This window comes from Megascapheus bottae, chromosome 2 (genome assembly GCF_031878675.1).
Source record: "Megascapheus bottae isolate mThoBot1 chromosome 2, mThoBot2.hap1, whole genome shotgun sequence".
NCBI lineage: Eukaryota > Metazoa > Chordata > Mammalia > Rodentia > Geomyidae > Megascapheus > Megascapheus bottae.
Window position 1 is genome coordinate 62948077 of NC_143510.1, and position 26839 is coordinate 62974915.

The window sequence follows — 26839 nt, forward strand, 5'->3', positions numbered from 1 at the left end:
GTAGTACCAAGGAATCGAACCCGGGTCTTCATGAATGCTAGGCAAGCACACTAGGCCAAATTCCCGGCCCTTGACTAATAAATCTTAGATAACGTGGAGCTAGGATAGGAAAATCAAAGAAGTAACATCTTTAAGGAACTAACAATCTAGTACACAAAAATGTAGAAAATCCCAGTGTCAGTATTATTTGGCTCTCATGTATATACTAAGCAGGTATGTAGGGTAAGTGGATTTAAGGGTAGTTTGCTCCGTGTGTCTGAGTTCTGTGATCAGTCTTAGAGAAGTCAGAGAAACAGAGAAGACCTCTTTCTCTCTCTCTCTCTCTCTCTCTCTCTCTCTCTCTCTCTGTCGCTCTCTCTCTCTCTTTTTTTTTCCAGTCCTGGGCTTGAGCTCAGAACCTGAGCACTGTCCTTGGACTTTCTCTCTCAAGGCTAGAGCTCTACCACTTGAGCCTCAGCACCATTTCTGGCTTTTTTCTATGCATGTGGTGCCGAGGAATTGAACCCGGGTCTTCATGCATGCTAGGCAAGCACTTTAACCACTAGGCCAAACTCCCCGCCCCCCTCTCTCTCTCTCTTTTGCCAGTCCTGGGACTTGAGCTCAGGGCCTGAACAGTGTCCTTGGGCTTTCTTAAGGCTAGAGCTCTACCATTTGAGCCATAGCACCACTTCCAGCTTTTTAATATGTATGTGGTACCAAGGAATTGAACTCCGGTCTTCATGCATGCTAGGCAAGCACTCTACCACTAGGCCAAACTCCTGGTCCTGTCTTCTCTTTCTGTAGGAAATGATTGGTGACACGTTGGGGAAGACTGCGTATACCACAGAGACCCACTTGCCTGCAATGCTGCAGTGCCTTGATAGTTTTTAACAAGTTAAGAGTACTAGTACTGGTGGCTCATGCCTGTAATCCTCACTACTCAGCAGGGTGAGGATGGCAATCTGAAGCAAGCCCGGGCAGGAAAGTTCATGAGTCCATCAAAAAGCTGGAAGTGAGCTGTGGCTCAAGTGGTAGAGTGCTCAGGGACATCATTCAGGTCCTGAGTTCAGGTCCCAGGGCCAGAATAACAACAAAATATACAATGAGCCAAGCACTGGTAGTTAATGCCTATAATCCTAATTACTTAGGAAGCTGAAGATGTGAGGATAGTGGTTCAAAGCCAGTTTGGGCAGGAAAGTCCACGAGACTAATCTCCAATTAACTAATAAAAAGCTATAAGTGAAGATGTGGCTCAACTGGTAGAGCACCAGCCTTGAGCAAAAAATCTAAGAGATAGCACCATGGCTCTGAGTTCAAGGACCAGTTCCTGGGCGCGCACGCACGCGCACACACACACACACACACACACACACACACACACACAGACTCTCTCTCTCTCTCTCTCTCTCTCTCTCTCTCTCTCTCTCTCTCTCTCTCTCTCTCTTTCTCTCTGCTGCATTTCTCCCTCCCTCTCCCTTCTTCCCTCCTTCCCTCTGTGTGTGTGTGCTCCCTCAGGCTCTCTTTTCACCATACTATTGGAGCCACATGACAACTTCCTCTGACTTTTTGCTTCTCACAAATCTTGTAGCTCCAATTCTTTCTAATTTTGTAGACTGCACTTTGAAGAGTGTCTGATAAGCTGAAGAGAAATCTGGAAAGAATTTTCTGGGTGATTTGGAGGGTATGGAAGGAGATAGCTTACAGTGTGACCAGACAAGGACTGCTTTTCCTGAAATGATACTAACACTGCATGTGATATTCAGAATCACATTAAAACCTGTAGTTTAAAACAAAGGGAAAGGAAATACTACCAAATGGTCTTGGGAAAAAACTTCACAAATTCCATCCAGGCAATTTTCAAACTAAACCCAACAATAAATAGCCCATTGGACGGTTGCATATAAATGACCCTCGAGTTGTATCTCAAAACTACAGGACAAATGTCAGCACTCACTTTCAAAGACTTAACTGGTTAACAATTTAGGCCTGGGAAATGGTGTCATGGGAAATGGTGGTTGGCTCATCAACATGACAAGGTATTATTAGGTGGCTTCTTCAAACTTGTTTGTATGAAGTCCCCTGAAGGAGTATTAGAGGAAGATGAGATATGAATTACACCAAATGAGGACAATCCATAGAACAAATTGAAAACTATGAAATCTCTGTTTATAAAGGTATGCTGTATAATAATACAAGTGATACAATAATCTAGGTGAGGCTTACTAATGATCCTATTTATATAGTGCCTACTTTGCCTTGTTTAGTGAATTTAAACACTTACAAAAATGGAGTTATATCTCATGAAAGCAGACTCTTAATATCTTTCTATGATGTACTGTCAGCAAATCTTGTCTAAGATAGAAAACCATTTCCACTAGGACTAATTGGCACAGCCATATTTATTTTTTATTTTTTCCCAAAGATGTTTTGGACTTTTGGGACTGGTTTTCAGAGGGACCAGGCCTGCAGCTACTGTATCTTCTTGTTATATTTTTACATGATATTTATTTTGACATTTTAATAATGCTCAGTTTTGAGAAGAAAGCTATCTTTCCTGTTTTATGTGGGCAATGGTTTCTGTGCCCTGAGAACCATTTAAATGAGACTCTTTTGAATGGAAATAAATTGATGAGGATGCTTAGAAAATATATTTCAGATGCACTGTTATAGATGTAAATAATTTGCCCTGTGGTGGATAAGGAATAAGGCCCCTGTTTTTGGCAGCTGTATTCTTTTCACAGTCCTCATAGCCATCCAAGGTCTGTGTATGATAGATATGCAAAAATATTTCAAATAAGAGCTGCTTAGAGTGTGTTATAATTTTGAGACCAGACGTTTCCTATTGTAGTGCTGGCTCAAGTGGATTTAATAGATTGGTATGTGTACTAGGGCTGTAAATCTAAATTTTTTTATTGGCCAGGTATGTAGCAAACATAGAAAACAGCCTGATATAAAATAATGATAATAATGAGTGTTAGAGCTGTTGGAGAATTAGGGAATATATATTGTCCTGAAAGACCTTCCAAGGCATCTTTATGATAAAAAATTAAAAAAAATACATTCCAATGGAAAAATTAAAACAAAAGGTTCTTAGGTAATAAATTCCATTTATAAGCAGAAAACAAAGTACAATGCCTCAGTCACAAGCTCTACAGTTAGATTTTACATTAAACTCTGCCATCTTTGAGGGACAAGACTGTAGGAGATTTACCTTTATGTCACCTTGTATGTTCTCAGTTACTATTTGCTGGCCAATGGAATATTTGCTTTAAGTAAGAATGGCTTTTATAGTCTTTACTAGAGATAAGTATCTTATTGTAGTTGAAAGATGATTTACTTTGAATTGTAAATTTAAACAGTTACAAACATTACTCATATGTGTTTCTCGAGCATGTGTCAAAGATTTATTTAATTTATTAATGAAGGAAATATAGATAGTAAATGCAGCTTTGGTAATTAGAGAATATAGTCACTGAAATAAATAGAGAATCCTGGGATTAAATACAAAATAGCATATCTTCCAGTAGACAATATAATGGTAACCTTTCGAGTATGAGCCTCAAGCTGAAGAGCTCAGGCACAGTGCCCAAGCCCCAGAATTCAAGCCCCATGACCACCTCCCCCAAATCAATTTAAATGGTAACCTTGAGGTTAACTTCTTAAATCATTTGCATGTCTAGTGGAACAAGATAATTTGCAGTTTGCCAACCTTTGTAAGTTAATGTTTAACTTTACAGCATGTGGGCCCTTATCAATAGTAAATCAAAAGTCTGAGTAAGATATATTCTGGGAGATCAGCGTTGTAATTTATATATTTACATATTCATATAATATGTGAATATACTAAATATATAATTATATAACATAGAAATATGTAAATATATACAAACATAAATAAACTGGAGGTTTTTGTGAAAAATGCAAATTCTAATGAAGAAGGTTTGTAAGGCAGGGCCTCAGACTCAGTCAGCATTTTTTCACAAGAGTCAGGTGACAAGCTGGAGTGACATTTTAGAGAGGTGGGCCTCTTAGAGAAAGCTCTAATTTATTTTTCAAAAGGTATTCAATAATCTTCCATAGTTGGGGTACCTTTATTCTAAAAACTATCCTGAAAGTTATCAGGAGATAAACACTGTCTAATGTAAAATACATTTATTTATGACGCAGTTATTGAAGGCCTAAAAAGAGCCCCTTGCATTGGGAGAGCCAAGTCATTGGTTCTGTTTTGTGTATTTGTTATAATTCTCTTCCATCTTCTAAGATAATTTACTCATTGATATAGGAATGCACAAAGGGAAATTGATGGAACAAGTGAAACTTAGGAATGAGTCCTAAGAATATATGGATTCCCCTTCCTTAAAATATGAGAAAATGTAGACAGGCGTCTTTTAGTGTGCATCCGACCCTATGATGCAGATGGCATCAATTCAGTCTATTCATTTCTCATATCATGAAAGCATTTGCAAAAGACAAAGCTGTGCATCATCTGTGGGAGAAAGCAATCAGTATGAATGTACCACAGATGTCTTCCTAGCAGAATAAATCAGCCTTTGGCCCAGTTGGAATTTTCCCTCTACAGAGAGTTTTAGGGCCTTCATTCAGTTCTGCTGACCCTGAAACATGTTTACCTTCACTTTTGTGATCGAAGGAATTCTGTTACTGGGTCTCAGTAATGCTGATGAGAGGAGAGTCTTGGCCAAGGGCAATGAAAGAATAAGCAGTTTTTTTTCCAGGATGTGTTTCCAGAACGTTAGCTTTATGAGATGGCTTCATGAGTTTACAAGAAGGCATTCATGGGCACAAATATATTTGGGAAACACTGGGTTAAATTACCAGCTTTGTTTTAAATTGCATGACTCTTCAGAACCTTTATTAACACACTTCAAAATAGATAATACAGTTAGTTTTCTGAAATTACCTCATTTCTTCCATTCTGTGATGCCATTGAGAGTAAAGCATGCCAGTAGTTTAATAGTGACCATTTTTTTAGGGGTAATATTTAGCTAGTAAATTTTGACATTGTTAGGTGAAATTTCATTTTGGAAATGTTAAAATATGAAATTGAGATTTAAGAAAATATATTATGTGGCAGGTATTTTTGTAAGGAAGGTGTATGAGCAACCCCAAGCTATTAACATTCCAAAGACGATTTTAGGAGATACAGTCTAGATTGTGCTTTGAAAAGGGTCAAATTCATTGAGCAGAGATCAAATAATCAGCTACAATTTTTATCTTTCCTCCCTCTGTCCTATTTTTCTGCTCACTACCTTCCCTTTCGTCTCCCTCCCTCCTTACTTACCTTCTTTCTTCCTTTCTTGATTCCTTTCCTTCCTTCTTCCCTTCCTTCTTTTAATTTTTTTGCTATGCATTTTTTATTGTAATTAGTAAAAGGGTTACATGATATTTGCCAGATAGAAGGTGCATTAATTCATATACATTGATACCCTTTCACATGTCTTCCCTTCCTTTTTCAGGAAAGAATTGTCAGGAAATTAACAATACAGGATTTTGCTTGTGTTTTGTTTCAAGTGAAATGGTTTTCATTGGTTGGTACTTTTGGTGGACATCAATAGTGCTCGAAGGTCCAGATATAACCTATATACCAGTCATCAACTATAATTCATATTAGAAGTATGCTTGTGAAGGTAATATTAGTTTATGAATTGCTTACTCATATTTCCTATTTGTCAAGGACATTAGTTTAGTTCCTGGCCTGTCTTGTCTTTACCTATATGGCTGTGGGTAGAGAGACTTCTGGGGCTAAAAGATATATGTCTAGCTGTAGTTCTTTTTGAATATAGATGACATTAAAAATGACTACTTTTTACTCTGCAGAAAGCTTGGAATAAGCCCTAGGCTGGTTTATTCCATGTAGAGTCTTTGAACTAGTTAGACTGTTTGGATCATTTGAGACAGACAAGAGCTGGAAGGAATGCACTTTCATACATCCTTAATTGAGATGTTTGCGTAAATGATCACTTTGTGTGTTATATCCAAGAGTATCTTAATTAAAAGTTAATAATATCTATTCCAACTTATTTCTTTTACTTGAATATCTGCTATGCATATAGACTCTTGCAAGGAATGTTCAAATTTTTTGGCTCCAAAGAACTTAACTTTTGTGATTTTTGTTGTTTTCACTGCCCTCCTTCTTTTGTCTGTTTCTATTAGAAGCTCTGAGGCTACATTTCCTTCTCACTAATTTCCTTCTAAGAACATTTAATATATTATCCAAGTCTGTCTTGTTCTATCTTTTGTATATATGTTACAATATTTGTTGTCATTATAAGCTTTTGCCCTCTATTTATTTATATTGTGATGAGAATGCCACAGTTGTTTGGAATTTTAAAAATAGCTCTACATTGCCTACTCTGTTTAGAAACAAATTTATTTGCAATCTAGAATAGTTGTACATTTTGCTACTCAAATCTTCCTTTGTCATTTATAACTATTCTCGGGGTCTTAGAAAGCCAGCATATAACTGCAGAAGAGAATAAAAAGCAAAACAAAACAAAGCTATTTTAGGTATCTGGAAACTTACCAAAACAAAGCTACGTCAGTAAAAGTCTTCATTCGCTGAGTGTTGAGTAAATGCTTAGCCTATCCTTCTCTGTACCCATTTCATTCTATCCATTGGTCTAGTTGGGGCTTCTCAGAACTCATTAAAATTGATGGAAATGCTTTTGGGGATGTCTAATGGAAGATGTGGGAAATTGGACTTTCCTTCTGAAGGTTCCATATCTAAGTCTGCTGAAATAAAGTGGTGACACATTAACAGCAGAAAAAGAATACAAATTTATTTACTCATGTGCTCATATATGGGGCCAAATATGATATAAAATATAAATATAGGGGCCGGGAGTTTGGCCTAGTGGTTAAAGTGCTTGCCTAGCATGCATGAAGACCCAGGTTCGATTCCTCGGTACCACATACATACAAAAAAGCCAGAAGTGGTGCTGAGGCTCAAGTGGTAGAGCTCTAGCCTTGAGAAAGTCCAAGGACAGTGCTCAGACCCTGAGCTCAAGCCCAGGACTGGCAAAAAAAAATATAAATATAAATGACTGATTTCTGAGCTCCAGTAGTAGTATGTGAAATAGCTAGGGCAGTTATTGGGCTTCAGTGCATTCTAAACTTGTACTTGTGTTAAACATAAGAAACAATTTAAGGCTTCATGTATGGAAAATAACTTTTTTTTTTTTGCCAGTCCTGGGCTTGGACTCAGGGCCTGAGCACTGTCCTTGGACTTTCTCAAGGCTTAGCATTCTACCACTTGAGCCTTAGCACCACTTCCAGCTTTTTTCTATGTATGTGGTACCGAGGAATCGAACCCTGGCCTTCGTGCATGCTAGGCAAGCACTCTACCATTAGGCCAAACTCCCGGCCCCCATGGAAAAGATCTTTAAGACAGCCAATTTCTTTAATAACCCAATTTTGCCATATGTTTCATGATGTTATCTGTATCATACTTAGGTATACTGGCACTTGATTTCATTGTTGCCTTAAAAAATCCTAACTATACCAAAGGAGCTTTGTTACGGTTGGTTAAAGAATTCTCAAGTCATTTCAAGCACCCAAATTATCCAGTTCTTCCGTGATTCAAAAGTCTTGACATTGAAGCCTTTTTACTTTTTCTTTTCAAAGCAAACCTGAATGCATTCATCAGCACAGAAGATTTCTGCAGTCATTTTAATTTCCATAAAGATATACCAAAGAAGGCGTTATGTGGTTTAACTACAATGGGATAGGCTCTCAGAATCTTAACTTGTATTAACAGAAATATCTGTAGTGCAATTCCATTTCTAGTAAAAGCATAAAGAATATGGTTGGGAGTTTTTTTTCTCTTGAGTTACAATAGCAGAGGTAATGTGATATCAAACTATAGGAATTTAATTACCCCATTCCACAAATGTGGTTTTCAAATAAAGGAGTCAAAAGGATTTCCAAAGCCATTCTTCTGAACTGTGACATAAAAACTCAGAACACATTTAGTAGATGTAAAGTGTATTACTGTACATTATGAGCCACCACAATGAATGGTGGTGCAATAAGAAGCACAACATGAGATGGAACACACAGTGATTAAAATCCTTATTTTTTGCTTGCTTCTTGGAAATATTGCAATTTACTTAGAATTTTATATGCTTGTTACTGCAAGGATGGGCATTTCTGAGATTTTTTTTGGGGGGGTGGTGATTTCATACTGGAACAGGTCTTCCAGGAAATGGAAATGCTGTCACTTGAGGACATAAATCCAGACTAGGTGTAAGGAAGAGATGCTGTGAGGGTTGGGAGGAATAAATCACCTGGGGAGGGGCCTCATCATTCTTTCTAGGGTCTGAAACTCTGTCCTCTCTAATGTCCATAAAAAATTTCTTAGCAAAAAAAAATATCTTAGCAATGAAGAGGAGGCTGTAACAGAGTGACTTAGGGATGATACTATTGAAAAGTCTTCATTAAAACCCTTGTTTTTCTTTCTTATTGCAAAAGTAACACATATTCATCATAGAAAAATTAAAAAAAATGGATAAAAGGGGAAAAGAAAATAAAGGCTATTTGTAAAATCACAGCAGCCATGGCCACTGTTAACATTTTGGCATGGAACCTTAGAGTTTTTCTGAAAAGTCATTTTCCACATCAGATAGGAGCTGAGTAAAAGAGACTCATGGCTTTGGAAGAAGTAACGAGGTGTTCATCTATTTATCAAATACTTGTGCTGTCAGGAAAGACTATATCTTTTATATACACAGAAGAAAGAGCAAATTGGAAGTACTCTAGAAATGCAGGGTTTATGAGTTTTCACTCAGCTAAGTTGCAAAGGGCTTTAGGGAACATCATATATAGCTAATAAGCTTTGGCTTGCTTTTATATGACTCAAGTAGTCCACTGCTTGCCTCGCATGCATGAGATCCTGGGTTCGATTCCCAGTAGCACATGCAGAAAACAAACAAACCAAAACAACTACAAGAAAAAAAACTTACAACAGAAAAAAAAACTAACAAGGATTATTTTAAGTATTTGGTTTACACACACACACACACACACACACACACACACACACACACACACACACATTTTCTCAAGCCTTATATCTTGCATTTGCCTTGTCTCCATTAGCAAGTGGTTATATCCACTCGAATCAATACATCAATATTCACTCTCCTATTGTTCTTTCATGGGACAAATTCTAGGCATCTCTCAGGAGCAAAAGAATTCTCAAACTTGCTCATTGCCCTTGTTCCTGCAAATTCCTTCTGTAAGTAAGAAGGAGGAAGAGGGGAGCTGGAATCCATACTGCCACAAGGAATCTATAAAATAGAATGAGCTGTCCTGATCCCATGTTCCTTCAGGACCTGCAAGTAAGGCAATGAATTCAGGTAGTGCTGTGGGTAATTCTGGGTCCCTCTCATTTATGGCCTTATCAAAAGAAAATTTTTTATGATAATTTGTCAACAATGGTAAGACAGGCTTGATTCAATAGTGTCATGGCCCTACTAGGCCTGAGCATTGCAAGGGGGTTTTGAAATAAAGGAGGAAGTTTGGTCTCATCTAATATAATGAGGAAAAGCAGGCATGAAGCAGGCCAGGAAGCAGGCTCGGTGCATGAGTAGGCTCAGCCACTGTATGGGCAATTTCGGAAGGAAACATCAGGGTCCAATGAGGGATTCTGATGAAAGTGGTCTTATAAGGCAGGTCAAAATCAGAGAAATCACCTGGGGGCCGGTGAGCTGGATCGCATACTGAGAGGGTACTCAGTCATCAAAAGTGGTAAGTTCTGGTTAAATGGATTTGGCAGATTCTTGCTAAAGTTGGGCAATGCAGAGATGAATGTGGAGGCTCCAAAGGCAAGGCCCAGAGGAGGCTGACTAGGGTTTCATCAAGGATGGAATATTTGCCACCAGTAACTTTAAGCAAGTTACTTAAACCCCTCCTGGCCCCACTTGCATCATCTTTAAAATGAGGCTGATAAGACTATCTAATCCAATAGAGCAACTGTGAAAAATCAATGAGATAAAGCTTTGTGAAGCTGCTTAGCACAGTGTTACGTGTTCAGAAACTGCCAGCTAGTGTATTCCACACGACCCCACTCTTACACATCTTGGTGGTCGTATCAGTAAGTACTTGTATACAGGAAAGCCCCCTGGAGAGAACTTCTGCTTTTCTATGTGACCTTGGGCAATCCTCTAACTTTCAGCATCCCACACACTTGCCTTTCTGAAATGCAGACGATGCAGTTTATTTTATAAAAGGGTTTTAGCTAGAGATAGCACGCCACTTTGCAATGTAAAGTGTTTTATGTATAAATAATAGAAGGAAGGCCTCTCCTAAAAGATGTCAAGCTTCTCCCTGGAGATGGAGGAGGCCTTCCTTGACTTAATAGCACACCTCCTTGAGTGAACAGAGAAAAAGGCAAGTGGTAGGAAACAGCTTGGGAGAGTAAATGAGAAAATATTATTTGTGCCAGGGAAAGCCCATGAAATATGAGTTCCTGACTCAACTTCTCAAGCAGATTAGGAGTGATGCTGCTCTTTGATACATGCAGCCCTCCTTTAATAACTACACAAAGCAATAAATTTGAGGTTGCCAATCTTGGCAGCTCCTCCTCTCGGGCTCAAGCTTTTGATAACTTAAGCCAGGTGTTTGCAGTTTGGCTGGGAGGGGACTGCATTAACATAGAAGTGCGCCAAGAAACTACTGGAAGAGTTCCAAAAGAGGTTGTTTGCTCTAGTTTTAATACATTTTGGCTGTGTCTCCATGTTTGCACATGGGGATCCTATGGAGGTGTCCAACAGCAAGACTTAAAAGTGATCTGTGAGAAAACAAGAGTGATACCTCAAACATCACGTCCTGTAGAAACATTACAGGTTGAGTGCTCATGAAAAGGTTTTCTTTTTTCCTTTTTGCTGATTTCTTTTTCCTTTCTTAAATTCAGTTAGAAAGCAGTCATTAAAAGTATGATAAATTCAAAGAAATATTGAGTGAGAAGAGGGACATAGGATTCTGCTTCTGTGAAAAAGGGTTCTAGGAGACCTAGAAGAAGCTGATTTTATCTATCTATCTATCTATCTATCTATCTATCTATCTATCTATCTATCTATCAATCATATATTTATATATATGCCTGCATCTTAAAATAAATTGCCTACATTTACATATCAAGGGATATGAGAGAGACATTTCTTATTCTTTGTTTCTTTTAAAGAGGCCAGCCTCCTGGCAGTCAGATTGCTATATGCAGGGGACAATGGGCGAACTGAATTATTGTTGTCCCATTAGATGGTATTGAGGATCCTTAATTTTCAGTAATCAATCACTGGCCTTCCTGCTCTCCTGACCTGGAGAGTGAACTGAGCGGGTGTAGGCCAATGGAGGGATCATCCTTTCCAGGACCATTCATCTTAGTTCTTGAGAGAGCCAGAGAGTGAACTTGGCGAAATAACTTGACACCAACCATTAGCAATATGTCCAGTCATGATGTTCTTCACTGTCTTGTGAATGATCACTTTCTAGAATTGAATTTTATGCACAATACGATGTAAGTATGTATTGCTGTCTTTTAAAGTAATGCTATGTATAAGTTAGCTTTGTGCATTGTTATCTCCCTGTTCAGTATGAAAATGACGCATTGTATTTTCAGCCTAGCCTCATTCATCATAGTCAAGGGTTCTCTTGAGCTGTGTTCATTACAGCACTGTTCCCCCCCACCCCCAACAACACTCAGAGGACTTGGCTTTCTTTTGTGATTGGTTTATAATGAGTGCTTCTTGCAGGTTCTCAACAGTCCTGTGCTGTGCTACTCAGCTGATCCAGGAGTCACAAACAAGATGAAGGTGCCTTTCCCAGGGTAAAGCCATGGAAGGATGGCCATATCTAAGGAAAATCAGTTATACCACTCTTTCTAGTACACCAAATGCAACTTCTAGGGACCTTAGCTCTAGACTCTTTAACAGTTTGTAGTTGCGTTAGAGACAGAGGGAGAAGAGTGTGGCATGGTTCAAATACCTTGGATGTGTAGGATCAGATACAGTCCAGCTTAATTGTCCCTCTTCAAGTCTCACTTGCCCCATGGAGACTTTTAGCAGTGGTACATTGTAAGAACACAGTAAGTAGTAGTTATTTATTCTAGTTCTGTTTTACAAAGAATGCAAAAGTCCAGAGCGGTTTAATAAGTTTCCCAAGGTTGAGTGAAAATCAGAGCCTGCTATTGAACCTTGACCTCCCAACTCAAAAGCCAGTGTACTCAAGTTCTCTGCATTTCAGTGCTGTTGGGAATATGGTATGAAGTGCCTGACGTCTTGTCTGGTGGAGTGTAGGCTTCATTCACTGGCACTAATTAGAAATGTAGGATCTCAACGGAGATGCAATGCTGTCTAGAGTTTCAAATACCTATAGATCCTCAGGTGACTCACAAGTATATCTTTTCAGCTCCATTTATGCAATATAGATGGTGGGTGTCAACCCTGCATGACAGATGATGATGGAGGTGGTGATGGTTAGTGACTAGAAAAGAAACAAGACTTCATTAATAAAAACTTAAAATAGAAGACGACTCAGTGCAATGAAGCAACAAGGATGGCTTTCTCTGCTAAACATGCCTTTCAGTTTTCAGATATATAACTGTCTTCCAGGATTCCTGGTCTTGCCTGGAAAGAACTCAGTGAAAAAGTATAAGGTCTTTCATTTTAATGCCTAGAAAGATGTTGCCTTTGATAATGCAGCCGGGGTGGGTGGGGGAGAGGGAAATAAAATGACCCTCTGAAGGCAAAAGTGACTACCCAGAGCTCACATGGAGTCAGTACAAATCTCCTTTTTCATACTAATGTTGGAGAGATGACCTTTACAATCACCACACTTGGGAAGAATGTGTGATGTGATATGGACATCCATACCTAGGGATGAATGACGGAAAAGAATGCTCATCCTTTTTTCTTCTTGTTCAAGGAGCTCAGAACTACTTAGAAAAGTTGTGGAGCACTTCTGTATATATATCTGCTTAAAGCAGGTCTTCCCGTGGCAACACAGACTGAGAAATGCTGATCTAGTGTGTGTGTGTGTGTGTGTGTGTGTGTGTGTGTGTGTGTGTGTGTGTGTGTGTGTTCTCAATGAACTTTAGCCATTTCTAAATAGCTCGTTGTAGAGTAGGTTCAGCAAAGGGTCATTGGGGGGAAAGATGGGATTACTTTAAAAGAAGGGCTATATTCCTTGAATCTTTGTGTTATATGTTATGGAGATGTTATATCAGGACTGTTGAATATACAATGAAGTTTTGATTTGTGAAACTTGCATGTCCAGAAAGCATAAAGAGAAAGCCTGTTTGTATTCATCATATGCTTTTTAAAGAGCCATGAATTTTGTGGAAAAGAGAATTGGATGGATGGATATCATACAGATTCATCTCCCAGAGGAAATAGCACCTGTCTTTTCCTATGTGGCATCATCTGCTAAGTGAAGTGTGGGCGGTAAGGCTGATTACAAAGTCCTTGTAGCCACTAATTCTGCATAGTCTGGACTGAGAGGTGCTGTCGTGCTTCAATCTGTCACATCACAATCCTTTCCATCCCCTAACCAAGCACAGTTTGCAGTTTTCCTGGCTAGACTTCAGATGGCTACAACCTTTGGAAACAGCCACTGAAAAACTTTCCCCCTGATATTTTCGGACGAGGATCCAGATGTCAGAATCAATGAGTTTTCAGAGTTACCACTTCAAATGAGGCCAGAGCCACTTAACCACAAAGCTGCTGAGCTTCTAGAGGAGATACCTGCCAATTAGCCTCCATGCATGCCTCGGAAAGCCTGCAATATGCAAGGCTTGCCTGAGGTAAGGATGCCAGTAGCTGCCTCCCTCACAGGGTATAGAACTGAACCTGTAAGTGAAAACCCATTGGATGGTTCCCATAGAGGATGCTTCCTCTTTTCAAAGTATGTAATATTGGAAAAAATCTCCGAGGCTTAGTAATTTCTTTCTTTTTTTTTTGCCAGTCCTGGGCTTGAGCTCAGTGCCTGAGCACTGTCCTTGGACTTTCTCAAGGCTAGAGCTCTATCACTTGAGGCTTAGTAATTTCTGATCTAGGCTGGCATTAGATTCTGTTGGCATGGCCTCTTGGGAAACTCTTCTAGGTAAGCATTCACTTTATTCCTTCTGTATTTGCTGAGGCCCTGCTACCTGTCAGGCAGGGGACAGAGCAGGCAATAAACAATAATGCAAGAAGCTGGACCCTGCCCCTGACTTTGGGAAGCTCCATGTCTGGTGAAGTAGACAGGTTAGCAAGACTGGTCATTTCAGTCTGAATCCATAAGTAAGAAGTGAAAAGGCCAGGAGGGCCATTTAGCCCTAGAGACCAGCAGGAATTAGACAGAGAGGCAAGGAAAACAAACATGTTCTGGAAGGAGAAAACACACATGCAAAGGCCCAGAAAGAAGAGAGCAAAATCTGTTACCAGTTCTCCAAGGCAATAGGAGGAAAGGGCTTGAGAGGTTGATTGTTAGTACCCAAAGAAAGTGGGGCAGAAGAATGGAAGGTCTTTTCTAACCATCTGGGGAAGTTCAGACTTGCACTCCAGGACAATGGACTAGGGAAGGTTTGTCACATGGCCATTGTTATCTGACAAAGAACCCTGAAGATGACCTATGTGTGTTGATGATATTTTGGGACAGAGATTTTGGTGAACAAATTGCTTAGATGACACTGATAAATGAATGTGCCTAATATTAAATCATGAGTTGAAGGAAGAGGACTTCCTTTCCCTTCCCTCCCCTCCCCTCCCCTCCCCTCCCCTCCCCTCCCCTCCCCTTCCCTTCCCTTCCCTTCCCTCAGCTTCCCTCCCCTTCCTTCCCCTCCTCACCCCACCACCCTCCCCTTCTCTTCCTTCCTTCCTTCCTTCCTTCCTTCCTTCCTTCCTTCCTTCCTTCCTTCCTTCCTTCTTTCCTTTCCCTTTCTTCTCTTCCTCCTCCTCCTCTTCCTCTAATGTTTTCATTTTACAAAATTCTATTAAAAGCTAGTATAGGAAAAGCAAATGGTGAAAGATAATGAGTTGGTGTTTTTCAAGTTGAGAATTCTCCCAGCTCAGCTTAAGAAGGGGCACAGAAACTGACATGGGGGCCAGTAGTGTGGCCTCCTGGTAGAGTGCTTGTCTAGCATGCACAAAACCCTGGGTTTGATTCCTTGGTACAACATACACAGAAAAAGCCAGAAGTGGTGCTGTGGCTCAAGTGGTAGAGCAGTAGCATTGAGAAAGCTCAAGGACATGCTCAGGCGCTGAGTTCAAGCTCCAGGAATGGCAAAAGAACAACAACAGCAACAACAACACCAATTGATATGGCCAGAGTGCACTTAAACAACACCATTCATTTATTCTTATTAAGTAACCAGAAGGAAACAGGAAGCAGTCGTTAAAAAAACACACAGAAAAATTCTAATACAGGACCACTGAAAATTGCCTATGTTGACATTTTCTTCAGTAAAAGATGAGAGTTTTTCTTTTTATTATATTTTTGAGATGGAGCCTTATGAGCTTTTTATGACCAGACTGGCTTTGAACCTCGATCCCCCGATCATAAAAGTTGCTTTCCAGTGATGCTCCCTCCTTGCGGTGATTGATCTGCTTATATTTGATGATCAATTTTCCACAAGGTTGGTTATAATGCCTCCATGGAGCTTATGATTTTACATTCTAATTCAGCTGATGGCTGTCCATAACCTAAGACAGTGTATGCTACTTTCACAGCTTAGAGTCAATTTTCTAGTTGGCAGGATGTTGCTCAAATCCTAGCCCTTCTCTTTCTCTCCGTGCGTGTTTCTCTGTCTTGACTCGAGGAGGCTTGTGGCAAAGGAGTTAGGTTTAACTGGTTCTAGTGGAGCCTATGATCTGGGTGTACTTTAATTTGACTCACTTTTGCTTTCCTGTGTCCACGGTTGGGTTTTCGTAAGTTCTCCTCACAATACCTGAGCCTCAGTGGTCTAGAACAGGAACCATGTCACTCTTCAACAACTTTTTCTCCAACCTGCATAAAATCAAAGGCCTGCACAAGCTTAAAATTTTCTCTGTCTGAAAACAGATCAGCAAGTTCAATTTCAAAATAGAGGTTTGTGTTTGAATCCATCAATTTATTATTGCCACTAGTTTTCTCTCCCTTCCCATATTGTGACTTTCTTGAGCATAAAAATAATGTTTTAGCCCTCTCTCTCTCCCTCTCTCTCCCTCTCTCTCCCTCTCTCTCCCTCTCCCTCTCTCTCTCTCTCTCTCTCTCTCTCTCTCTCTCTCTCTCTCTCTCTCTCTCTCTCTCTTCTCTCTTTCACTTTCTTTTTTAAGAAATAAGAAGATCTGGCTAAACTTGCCTACATGTCCTCAAGCTGACTATCCTCTTGTCTTTGCTTTCTAGATAGCTGAGATTAAGGCAGGTACCATCATATGCCTAGCTTTGTTTATATTTTCTTTTTTTGTTTATATTTTCTTTAGCTATATTTGTATTCTCAACTAGAACTTAGCATAGGAGAATTTAACATGCTTTTTTTTAGTAATGGAGATTAAAGCTCAAGCTCTATACATGCTAAACACATGCTCTATCATTGAGGTACACCCCAGACCTACCAAAATAGTTTAAAAATGTGGGCCCAATGGCAGTAGTTCATGCCTAGCTAGGGTTATTACCCTAGAAACTCAAGAGCCTGGGATCAGAGAATCAAGGTTTAAAGCCAATTGGGATAGGAAAGCCTGTGAGACTGGTTCAGTTTTCCTATTGCTAGGGCCATTGTGATTCTATTGTTTAGTGATAACTTCAAGTATGGAAACAGTTATATCTCTTTGTCTGTCTGCCTGTCTGTCTGACTGTCTGTCTATCCATCCATCTGTTGTATGGCTAGTGAAGATCTTCTCCTACTCTGTGGGCTTTCTATTTAACTTGCTAGCTATGTCCTTTGCCATACAGAAGCTCTACAATTTAATGCAGTCTATTTGTCCAAACTTTCTTTAATTTGTTGTGTTTCTGAGTCTTTATTAAGAAAGTTTTGACCTATTGCCAAAGAGACTTAGTGTATCTCCTATTCTTTCTTGTAAAGTTTTCAGTGTATCTGCTTTTACCTTGATGTCTTTGATCCACTTGGAATTAATCCTCATGCAGGGTGACATAGAAGGATCCAAAATTAGTTTCCTGCAGGTGCTTAACCAGTTTTGCCAGCACCCCTTGTTGAAGAGACTGTCTTTGTTCCATCCTATTTTTTGGCTCCCTTATCAAAGATTATGTGACCATAGGTCTCTGGGTTGATTTCTGGATCTTCAGTTCTATTCCATTGGTCCTCAGGCCTGTTCTTGTGCTAGTACCGAGCTGTTTTGGTTACTATAGCTCTGTAATAGAGTATAATGTTTGGTATTGCAATCCCTCCAGTGCTGTTCTTTCTGCTAAGGATTGTTTTTGCTATACAAGGTCTTTTATTATTCCATATGAAATTTTAGATTGCTTCTTCTGTTTCCTTAAAGAATGACATTGGGATATTGATGAATATTGCATTGAATATGTAGATAGCTCTTGGCAGGATTGCCATTTTCATGATGTTAATTCTTCCAATCCAGGAACATGGGAGGTTTTTCCACTTTTCAGTTCTGCTTTAATTTCCTTTTTCAGATTTTAAAGTTTTCATCATAAAGGTCCTTTACGTTCTTAGTTAATTCCTAAGTACTTTATTTTCTTTGAGGCTATTGCAAAAGGAGTTACTTTCCTGATTTCTGCCTTGCTCTTCTGGTTGTTGGTAAGTATTTGTTGATACTATTCCTTGGATGTCTCTTATTTTCTTTTCTTCAGAGCTAAGGATCAAATTCAGGGCCTTGCACTTTACCAGCAATTGCTCTTCCACTGAGATTTTTTTTTAAAATGCTGGTTCTTGGGCTTGAATTTGGCCTGGATACTGTCCCTGAGATTATTTTTCTTCAGGGTAGTGCTCTATTACTTTAGCCATAGCTCTACTTTCAATTAATCTGAGTAGTTTATTGGAGATAGGAATCTTATGGATTTTTCTGCCTGGGCTGGATTTGAATCATGATCCTCAGCTGTCAGCCTCCTGAGTAGCTTACAGGTGTGAGCCACCAGTGACCAGCTGATGTCTTTTATGTTGGAGTGTGTGACCTTAGCAAGAGCTTCAAGCATATTCAGGGATATAACCTAAAAAGTAAGTTTGTAAATTACCATAACTTGTGGGTATGATTTCATGTGTATGCGGTTTTGTTCCCTCAAACTTTTATCATTGCCCATCTGGCTAGGCCAGAATCCATCTTTTGAGAATGCTGTATTACCAGTCATGATCTGAAGATGGCAGCATTGGGTGACCTATTTCCTTTTTGAATTTTTCGCTCAGGCTTTCTACTTAATGCCGGCCCGGGAGTATGTAAATAACTCTGCCTTTCTTTTAAGGAAGAGGTCTCATCTATCATTCTTGTTTTGGTTTTCAGTTAATGATCATATGTAATTATGTTCAAACAAAATATTTATAAATAATTATATATTATTAGTGGCATATAAAACTTGAAATTCAGAACATCCGTGTTGATAAAAGTTACACTCCAAATAGGGAGGTGTTATTATTAGCATTTGTTTCTGTTTAAAAGACGGTAGCAGCCAAGAATCAGCAATTCTCTTTTGCAGGTGTGTGTGTGTGTATGTGTGTTTTTTTTATGAGGCTTGGGATATTTTTTCCCAATTCTTATTTATTTGTTGTTTTTGGTAATAAGTAACATATTTGTTTTGAAAAATCTCTAGGGAATATATTATAGATCTACATCTGGAGTATTCTATGAGGAAAATAAATTACATTTTCTTAAAATTTCAAGAAGTAATTCATTAGCCCTGAATTCTGCAGGGTCTTGAGGGGCTCAGTCAGTTGAGCTCTAAGCTGGCTTGCCATCTATCACCAGAGAACAGAAATGTGTAGTTGTTTCTGTCCCTTCAATTAGGGCTTTAATTGAGGTCTCTACCAATATTCAAAACAGAAAGATTACCCTGAGCAAGTTTATCATTTAGATTTTTGCCAATATTTGAGTTTCAGGTGAAATTTACCAGGTCTCATTGGTCAGTAACATGCAGAGATGCAAATGGAAAATGGTCTAAAGCAAAAGGTATAATACTCAGAGGGCAAGGTAGGCTACAGAAGCAGCATCTAGGGGCCTCCCTTGGCTGACAAAGGCAGGGAACCAGAGGGAAAGAAAGACAAGGAAACAGCAGATGGAGCTGTATAAGGTCAGAGTCACTGGAAGGACTCCCAGATGTGGTATAAGAACAGAGAGCCTGCTGAGCCAAGGGCAAGAAGAGGCAGAATGATTCTTCTCTATGAGGCAGTCCTGATTCTACAAACATGTTAACCAAAAACATACTGGATGATAGATTGACTTTTGAGTCTTTCATCAGATCCCTCTAATTCCTGACGAAAACCCAAACCTGTGTGATGACCATGTGAATGGCACAGCTGATATTCTCAAAGGGTTCTGTTCCTGTTTTGATTTGGATCATAACTAGGATGGGCCATGGATTATGTATGCTGTAAAGTAGCATAAGGAGGGCTGGGAGTTTGGCCTAGTGGTAGAGTGCTTGCCTAGCATACACAAAGACCCAGGTTCAATTCCTCAGTACCACATACACAGAAAAAAGCCAGAAGTGGTGCTGAGGCTCAAGTGATAGAGCTCTAGCCTTGAGAAAGTCCAAGGACAATGCTCAGGCCCTGAGCTCAAGCCCAGGACCGGCAAAAAAAAAAAAAAGTAACATAAGGAAAGTGAAAAAATGCACTGAACAGCCAACCTAATTGTTTCTGTGCCAATGTATGTATTTTGGATCATCTTGTTATAAAAACACCTTTTCCCATAAATCCTTTTATATTCCATGTTAAAGTTCCAAGGGTGTTAAAATGTCAAATCATATACTATAAATGCAATATAGATTAGGAGAAACAACCAAATATGTACTAAAATGGATGTTGTGTGATTGTTTAGTTTTCTCTGACCTTAGATGTTTATTTCTCTATATTTAATTGTAAGGTAATACATCTATTATTTTAAAATTTAGAAACTTTAAAAGAGGACAGATATTGATACTGAACTGTTTAAAAGATAGAGTTTCTAAATCTCTTACATGTCCTCTTAAAATTTTTTTTTTGCCAGTCCTGTGCCTTGAACTTTGGGTCTGAGCACTGTCCTTGGGCTTTCTGAAGGCTAGAGCTATACCACTGGAGCCACAGCACCATTTCCAGCTTTTTTCTATGTATGTGGTACCAAAGAATCAAACCCAGGTCTTCACGCCTGCTAGGCAAGCACTCTATCACTAGGCCAAACTCCCGGCCACATGTCCTCTTTTTTTTTTTTTTGCCAGTCCTGGGCTTGAGCTCAGGGCCTGAGCACTGTCCTTGGACTTTCTCAAGGTTAGAGCTCTACCACTTGAGCCTCAGCGCCACTTCTGGCTTTTTTCTATGTATGTGGTTACCGAGGAATCGAACCCGGGTCCTCATGCATGCTAGGCAAGCACTCTACCACTAGACCAAATTCCCGGCCCCACATGTCCTCTTTTTCCTGAGTAAATCATTTTATCTTCTCAAGCTTGGGTTTTTCTTTTGGCAAAAATGAAGGGCTGAGCTTTTAGGTGAGCTTTTGTATTGTGACTACATAACTCTTCATGGTGCCTAGAACTGTGCAAAAGAGTTTGGAGGGCAGATTTAATCTTTCAACATGCTTGCATCTTTTTGTCTTGGTTTTTCTCTAGGAGACTGGCTTCTTTCAATGACCTGACATCCCTGCCCTAATTTATATATCCATTCTCTATCTATTCTCTTGTCTTTTGCCTGCCATTCCCTCTACTTTCTGAGTCCACAATATAGTCATCACAGCACCACTCTATCAGTTAACAGCAAAGTCAGACTATGCCTTTCTCCCATCTAAAGCTGCCCAATGACTTCCCACTGCCTTTGGAAATGCAAATTGATTTTTTACTTCAGGACACTCTTTCCTTAGATCTTTTTACAATTACCCTTTTCATTTCTCAATATACTAAGGTTTATTTTTTTTAAAGTAGATTTTAGCTTTACTAGATAACTAAAATAAATTTGTCATGGGATCTCACTGTGTAACTTACGCTGGCCTTGAACTTAGATGTATTTTAGACTGGCCTCATCCCTCAGAGTGCTAGGATTATAGGTATGAAACACTATACATGCATTTTCAGACTATAGTTTAAATACTTCCCCTTCAGAGAGGACTTCTTGGACTAAAACAGGCATGCCCCTTAATAGCTGCTAAACTACATGACCTTATTACTTACAGAGCATATTCCACTTGAAACTTGCCTGACTGTTCACTGTTGTTGTCTGTCTCATCCAAATAACACCTGCATCTTTCATAGGACTAGGGACTTCTTTTTTGCCTTTGTTATTGCTTATCCTTTGCTTCTAGAGCAGAGTCTGGCCTGTAATTGCTGTTCAAGAATGCCTGCGCAATAGATGCATGAGGGAACGAATGGGTGCCACTGTGTCTGGAGCATTACAGCTCAGACCGTGAATGGTTATCAAGTAGAAGCAGGGTTTACATTGGAAATTATGCAATTCTGGGTGCAATTCTTTTCTTCAGGTCTGTAGACATACATAAGACTAACTCATTCATTCATTCATTTTTTTTAACCACAAAATATTTATTGGGCTTTTAGTCTTTCTTATAAATCCATTGTTCTCAACACGGGGTGATAAGGTCTCCCATTTGGCAATGTCTGGAGATACTTCGTTGCTAACACTTGGAGAACTCTACCAGCATGTAGTGGGAAGCAGACAGGTCTGTTGCCACACATCAAGTAACACACAACTACTTCCTACCTAGGCAGACAATTGTGTACTTAAAATGTCAGTAAGTGCTAAAGTTGGGGAAAACAAGTTGAGATGGAGAAGGAGAAAGAGGAAAGAGCTATTGTACTGGAGCTTATAGCTGGGGAGACATATGATAAACAGTACGTAATACACAGAAAGACACTGTAGACTATGTCGGAAAATGGTGTGCTGAAAAAGAGTTTGTGTGGCAGAGGAAGGGGGAGCTTGGTGGGTGTGGTGGGTAAGTGCACTGGGAAATGATTCAGGTAAGGACGTGTTTCCTGTGAAGCTTAAATGAGCTCTATGGCCTAGAAATGACCAGTCCTTTGGTCCAGCTCAGTGCTACTAAGCTCCAGTATATTCTATTTCAGAGGTCACCCTCCTGTTAAAAATAAATAATACCCCACAGAACCAACAGATGTCTTAACTGACAATAAAAAAAATAGAATAAACTGTCATGGGCTAGAAATAAAAATCTTTTTACTCCTTTTTTGGGAGTGGTTCAATTCTCCTCTTTCTTCAAGATCTTTGTGGCTTCATCATGGCTTCGCAGGACAGGGCTAAATCCATGCAGTCTTTATTGTGCATTGTCAGTTTCTCACTTTTCTCTCAGAGTAGAAATAGTGTGATTTCAGCCCCTCTTAGCAGCGTTGGGAGTTTTGGTGGCTATGCAAAGATTTCTCTGTATGTCTAGGCTGATTTCTTTCTTTCTTTTTTTTTTTCATCTTTGAACTTTGTTTTTCTTTGTTTTTCTTTTTTAGGCTGATTTCTTAAGTCCAGTGGAATTTTTAGAATTCTGGGAAACTTGCACTACTTGATGCTCATAAAATGTGGGCCAATATACATACATGCATATAAAAATCTACATGTGTATCTACATATACATACAGAAATATATCTTTAAGATTTTGCTAAAATATGTACTAAATTTGTCATTTTGATAGTTTGGTAGATGTATGCTTTCTTTGTCTCTTCCTCCCTTCTTTTTTTTCCCTCTCTAGTCCATTGCCTTAACCATTCAGCCACAACTTTATGTCTCTTCCTTTAGTATTTGGATTTGAACTCAGAACCTTATCTACCATCACCTACTACTTGAGCTGGCCCCAGAGACCCTCACATCTTTTTTGGGGGTCTATTGTGGGGCTTGAACTCAGGGTCTGGGTGCTGTCTCTGAGCTTTTTTGCTCAAGGCTAGTATTCTACCACTTTGAGCCACAGTGTCATTTCTGTTTTTGAGTGGTTAGTTGGAAAAAAGTGTATCACAGGGACTTTTGTGTCTCTACTATCTTTGAACCACAATCCTCAGATCTCAGCCTCCTGAATAGCTAGGATTGCAGGTTTGAGCCATGAGTTCCTGGCTCACTGACTTTTAAATGTGTGTGTGTGTGTGTGTGTGTGTGTGTGTGTGTGTGTGTATGCACGCATGCATGTACATGTTTTAAATTACTGCAGTAGATATGGTTTGACCTCATATAACTTTTAGTAGTTACACTGAGATACATATCTGTTATCCCAACACTCAGGTGGTTGAGGAAAGAGGATGGGAGAATTTGCGGCTGGTCTGGGCCATATTACAAGACACTGTCTAAAAAAACAAATAAACAATAAGCAACATTAAAAGAAAAACCACAGAAAACAAAAAACAAAAAAGCAGCCAACCAATCCAAATCCCAAAGTCTTAGCAGTCTGCACTTTCTCCATACATCTTAAACTTAAGGGAAGGATTATTAAGCAAGAGAGGAAGTTTCAATAAATGGTCTTGATTTAGATATACTTAAATTGATAAAGTTAAAGATTATGCAAAGTATGGACACCATCATATTTTACTTTGGGTGCCATTTTTTCTAGTAAAGAATTTGCCGACCACTTCACTGAGCATGTGTCCATTTCTTTTTTCAGTGTTATTTCTTCACGATTGAGTTTGGCCTTTGCAAGCAAGAAGGTCAGCTGCGGGCATATGGGGCAGGCCTGCTTTCCTCGATTGGAGAATTAAAGGTATGAAGCTGTGAATGAAAATATCCTTCCCAAGCAAACTGGTTCAAGGTCATAGGAAATATTGATTTGTTTGTCTGAGCATTGCTGCTCACAGATACCCCATGCATATTTAATAGAGAGGATTTGGCACCTCAGATATGGGTGCTGACCTAACTTTTTGCACTTCTGAAAATGGGTCATGCCTTTCTGGGCTTATGGTGTGACTCAAATAGATGAGCAGCCATGTGCGCTACTCCGTGGGAGTGACAAGTGCACACTCAGATGTTGGGTAACAAATGGCCAGCCTACATGTACTGTTGAAAAATGGGCAGTGAGCCAGTGGTGATCCCATGGTTGGAAACATCCTGGCCAAGTTGTTTTGTTACTCTGATTTTGGCCACCTCCATGGCTCCTGTGGACTGGCCCACTATCCATTTCACAAAAGGGAGTTTGGGGTTGTTTCAGCTTCTTCAGTGTTAGTGTACATTAAAACACTTGTGGATACACACAAGTAAAGAACTTGTCAGGGAAGTATATAATATATTAGTGATGCTTAACAATAATTTCTTTTGCCTTAAAATGTAGTAAAATGATAATCTATTCAGAAATGGTAGGATCTGGAATATTTTGGTAGTTTCATTTTTTATTAAAGAATTTATTAACATTGATTTTTACATCATATTTCAAATGACATGTTTAACAAACAAGTATTCTCAACTCTATAACAGGACCTCCTACAGCTAATGTTGTATGTAATCTGTACCTTAGTTTTTGTGCTACTACACTAGAATCCCACTCATTGAATAACTTACCAAGAATGGAAATTTATTTTCCCACTGTTCTGGAGGCTAGGAACGCATGGTCAGTTGTCTGGTAGTGAGGGTTCAGATGGTTGTTCCAGAAAAGTTATAGGAGGCAGAGGCTCTAGTCCTTCTCTGAAGTGAGAATCTAGTTCTCAGAAAAGGACTCTTTATCACCTAATTACCTCCTCAAAGACCTCTTGGCCTAATACCATCACATTGGCAATGCCTGGGTTTTGGAAGAAACATATTCAAAGTGTAGCATGGGATAGACCAGATGTGTGAAAGCAGGTTTTGATGCATCTAACACACGATGAAGTCATTTAATCTTTTTTTTTGACTACTCACCTGAGATCAGAAATATTGTCTAGTCGTTTTTCTTTTCATTTTTCTTTTTCTTTTTCTCTTCCTTCCTTCCTTTCTTTCTTTCTTTCTTTTTTTGTTAGCAGTGGCACTTGAACTCTGGACCTTGAGCGCTTCAGCTCAAGGCTAGTGCTCTCTACCACCTTGAGCCACAGTACCACTTCTGGTTTTCTGGCAGTTAACTGGAGATAACAGTCTCATAGACTTTTTGTGCCCAGGCTGGCTTTGAACCACAATCCTCAGATCTCAGCCTCCTAAGTTGCTAGGATTACAGGCATGAGCCCCCAGCCCTTGGCTCATTTTAAATTTTGAGCATTATTATCCTAAATAAAATCGGTAAATCTATAGTTATTGGATCTTTATATTTGTTTATACTCTTTCTTTTCTTTTCTTTTTTTGCCAGTCTGGGGCTTAAGCTCAGGGCCTGAATAGTTTCCTTGGACTTTCTCAAGGCTAGAGCTCTACCACTTGAGCCTCAGCACCACTTCCAGCTTTTTTCTATGTATGTGGTACTGAGGAATGGAACCCAGGTCTTCATGCATGGTAGGCAAGCACTCTACCACTAGGCCAAACTCCTGGCCCTGTCTGTTTATATTCTTAAAAGACAAAATTTCCTTGTAGTCTTACTGAGTCTGATAATTTTCTGACTCCATTAATTAACAGTAAACTCTTCAAAACTTTATTCTAGCACTTACAGCATGCACTATACTATGCCAGATACCAGGAACCAAAAGGCAAATGAAAATTATGAAGATTAAGAATATGAGAAAATAACACAACAATTTTAACAAATATTTAAGCAGATTTTAGCATTTTAGTGCTGTAGGCATATTAGCCCACTTAGTCTTCTTAACAACTGACTTACTGTTATAAGTGATATCATTGTCACAGATGAGAAAATGGAGGTTGGCTTAAACACATTAAGGTACTTCCTTAAGTTACACAGCCCAAATGTAGGCCCTCCAGGCCCTAGATCAAAGCACCTCACCACTAGGCCATATTGTCTGTGATCCTTGTCGTCCAATATTTGACATCTAGTATGAGAAATGAACAGGTGATAGAAAAGTGAGAGAAATATGTTCAGCGCATAGCAGGTTTCTGATGAAACCTTGAGCCAGTGCTCAAGGCTAGCACTCTACCAGTTGAGGCACAGCTCTACTTTCTGGAGTTTTTGGTGTTTAATTGGAGAGTTTCACAGATCTTTCTGCCTGGACTGCCTTTGAACTGTGGTACTCAGCTCTCAGCCTCCTGAGTAGCTAGGATTTAGCTCCTGGCTCTATGTTCAGTCTCAAGCGATGGAAGGGAGCACTGGGTAGGGACAGGATGAACTGAACAATTAGTGGGCTACTAGTCCACTAGTATATACTATGTGGACTATTGTTACAGCCTGGCTCATCTTGGGACTCTCTGAGGCTGAACATGGCTGGAAGAGAGGATAATGTGATGTATGTTTTATTCACATTAAATCTTCAACATGAAATCTATTTGCAGCTAATCTTTGTGCAATAGCATGGAGACACTGCCCCACGAGACTCTCCTTACTACTTCTCCTTGAGTTCCCCCACAAAAAGAGTTAGAGACTGATATATCTCCTGGGCTATACCAGCTTTACATTTCCTTCAGATAGTTTATAAATTATGCCAGAAACAAAAGGAACAAACCTCTCTCATGGCCCCCAACTTCTGACAGGGTCTTCTGGTTTGGTTAATGAGGCATCTGTGGGCCGCACTGGGGTGAGTCTGTTGCTTTTGTTCTTACTGGTGTGGACAGAATCATGCAGGAATGGAAATCAGCCAGAAATATATACACCAAAGGGCATTGTCCTCTGTGCGTGCTCTTGTTCTGGTCCATCACCTCCAGTCATTAGCATTCTTCCATTTTCAAATTTCAACACTCCAGCATCC

General features: G+C 39.5%; 1 protein-coding gene across 2 annotated transcripts in view; it reads left to right on the forward strand.

The window, feature by feature from the left end:
- Positions 1 to 26839, forward strand: part of Tph2 (tryptophan hydroxylase 2) — a 92459-nt gene that overhangs the window by 58669 nt on the left and 6951 nt on the right. For both annotated transcript variants that reach the window (XM_090357216.1, XM_090357207.1), the window contains exon 8: positions 23698 to 23793. In XM_090357216.1, coding sequence (XP_090213342.1) covers positions 23698 to 23793 — 96 coding nt within the window. The remainder of the gene's footprint in view (positions 1 to 23697; positions 23794 to 26839) is intronic.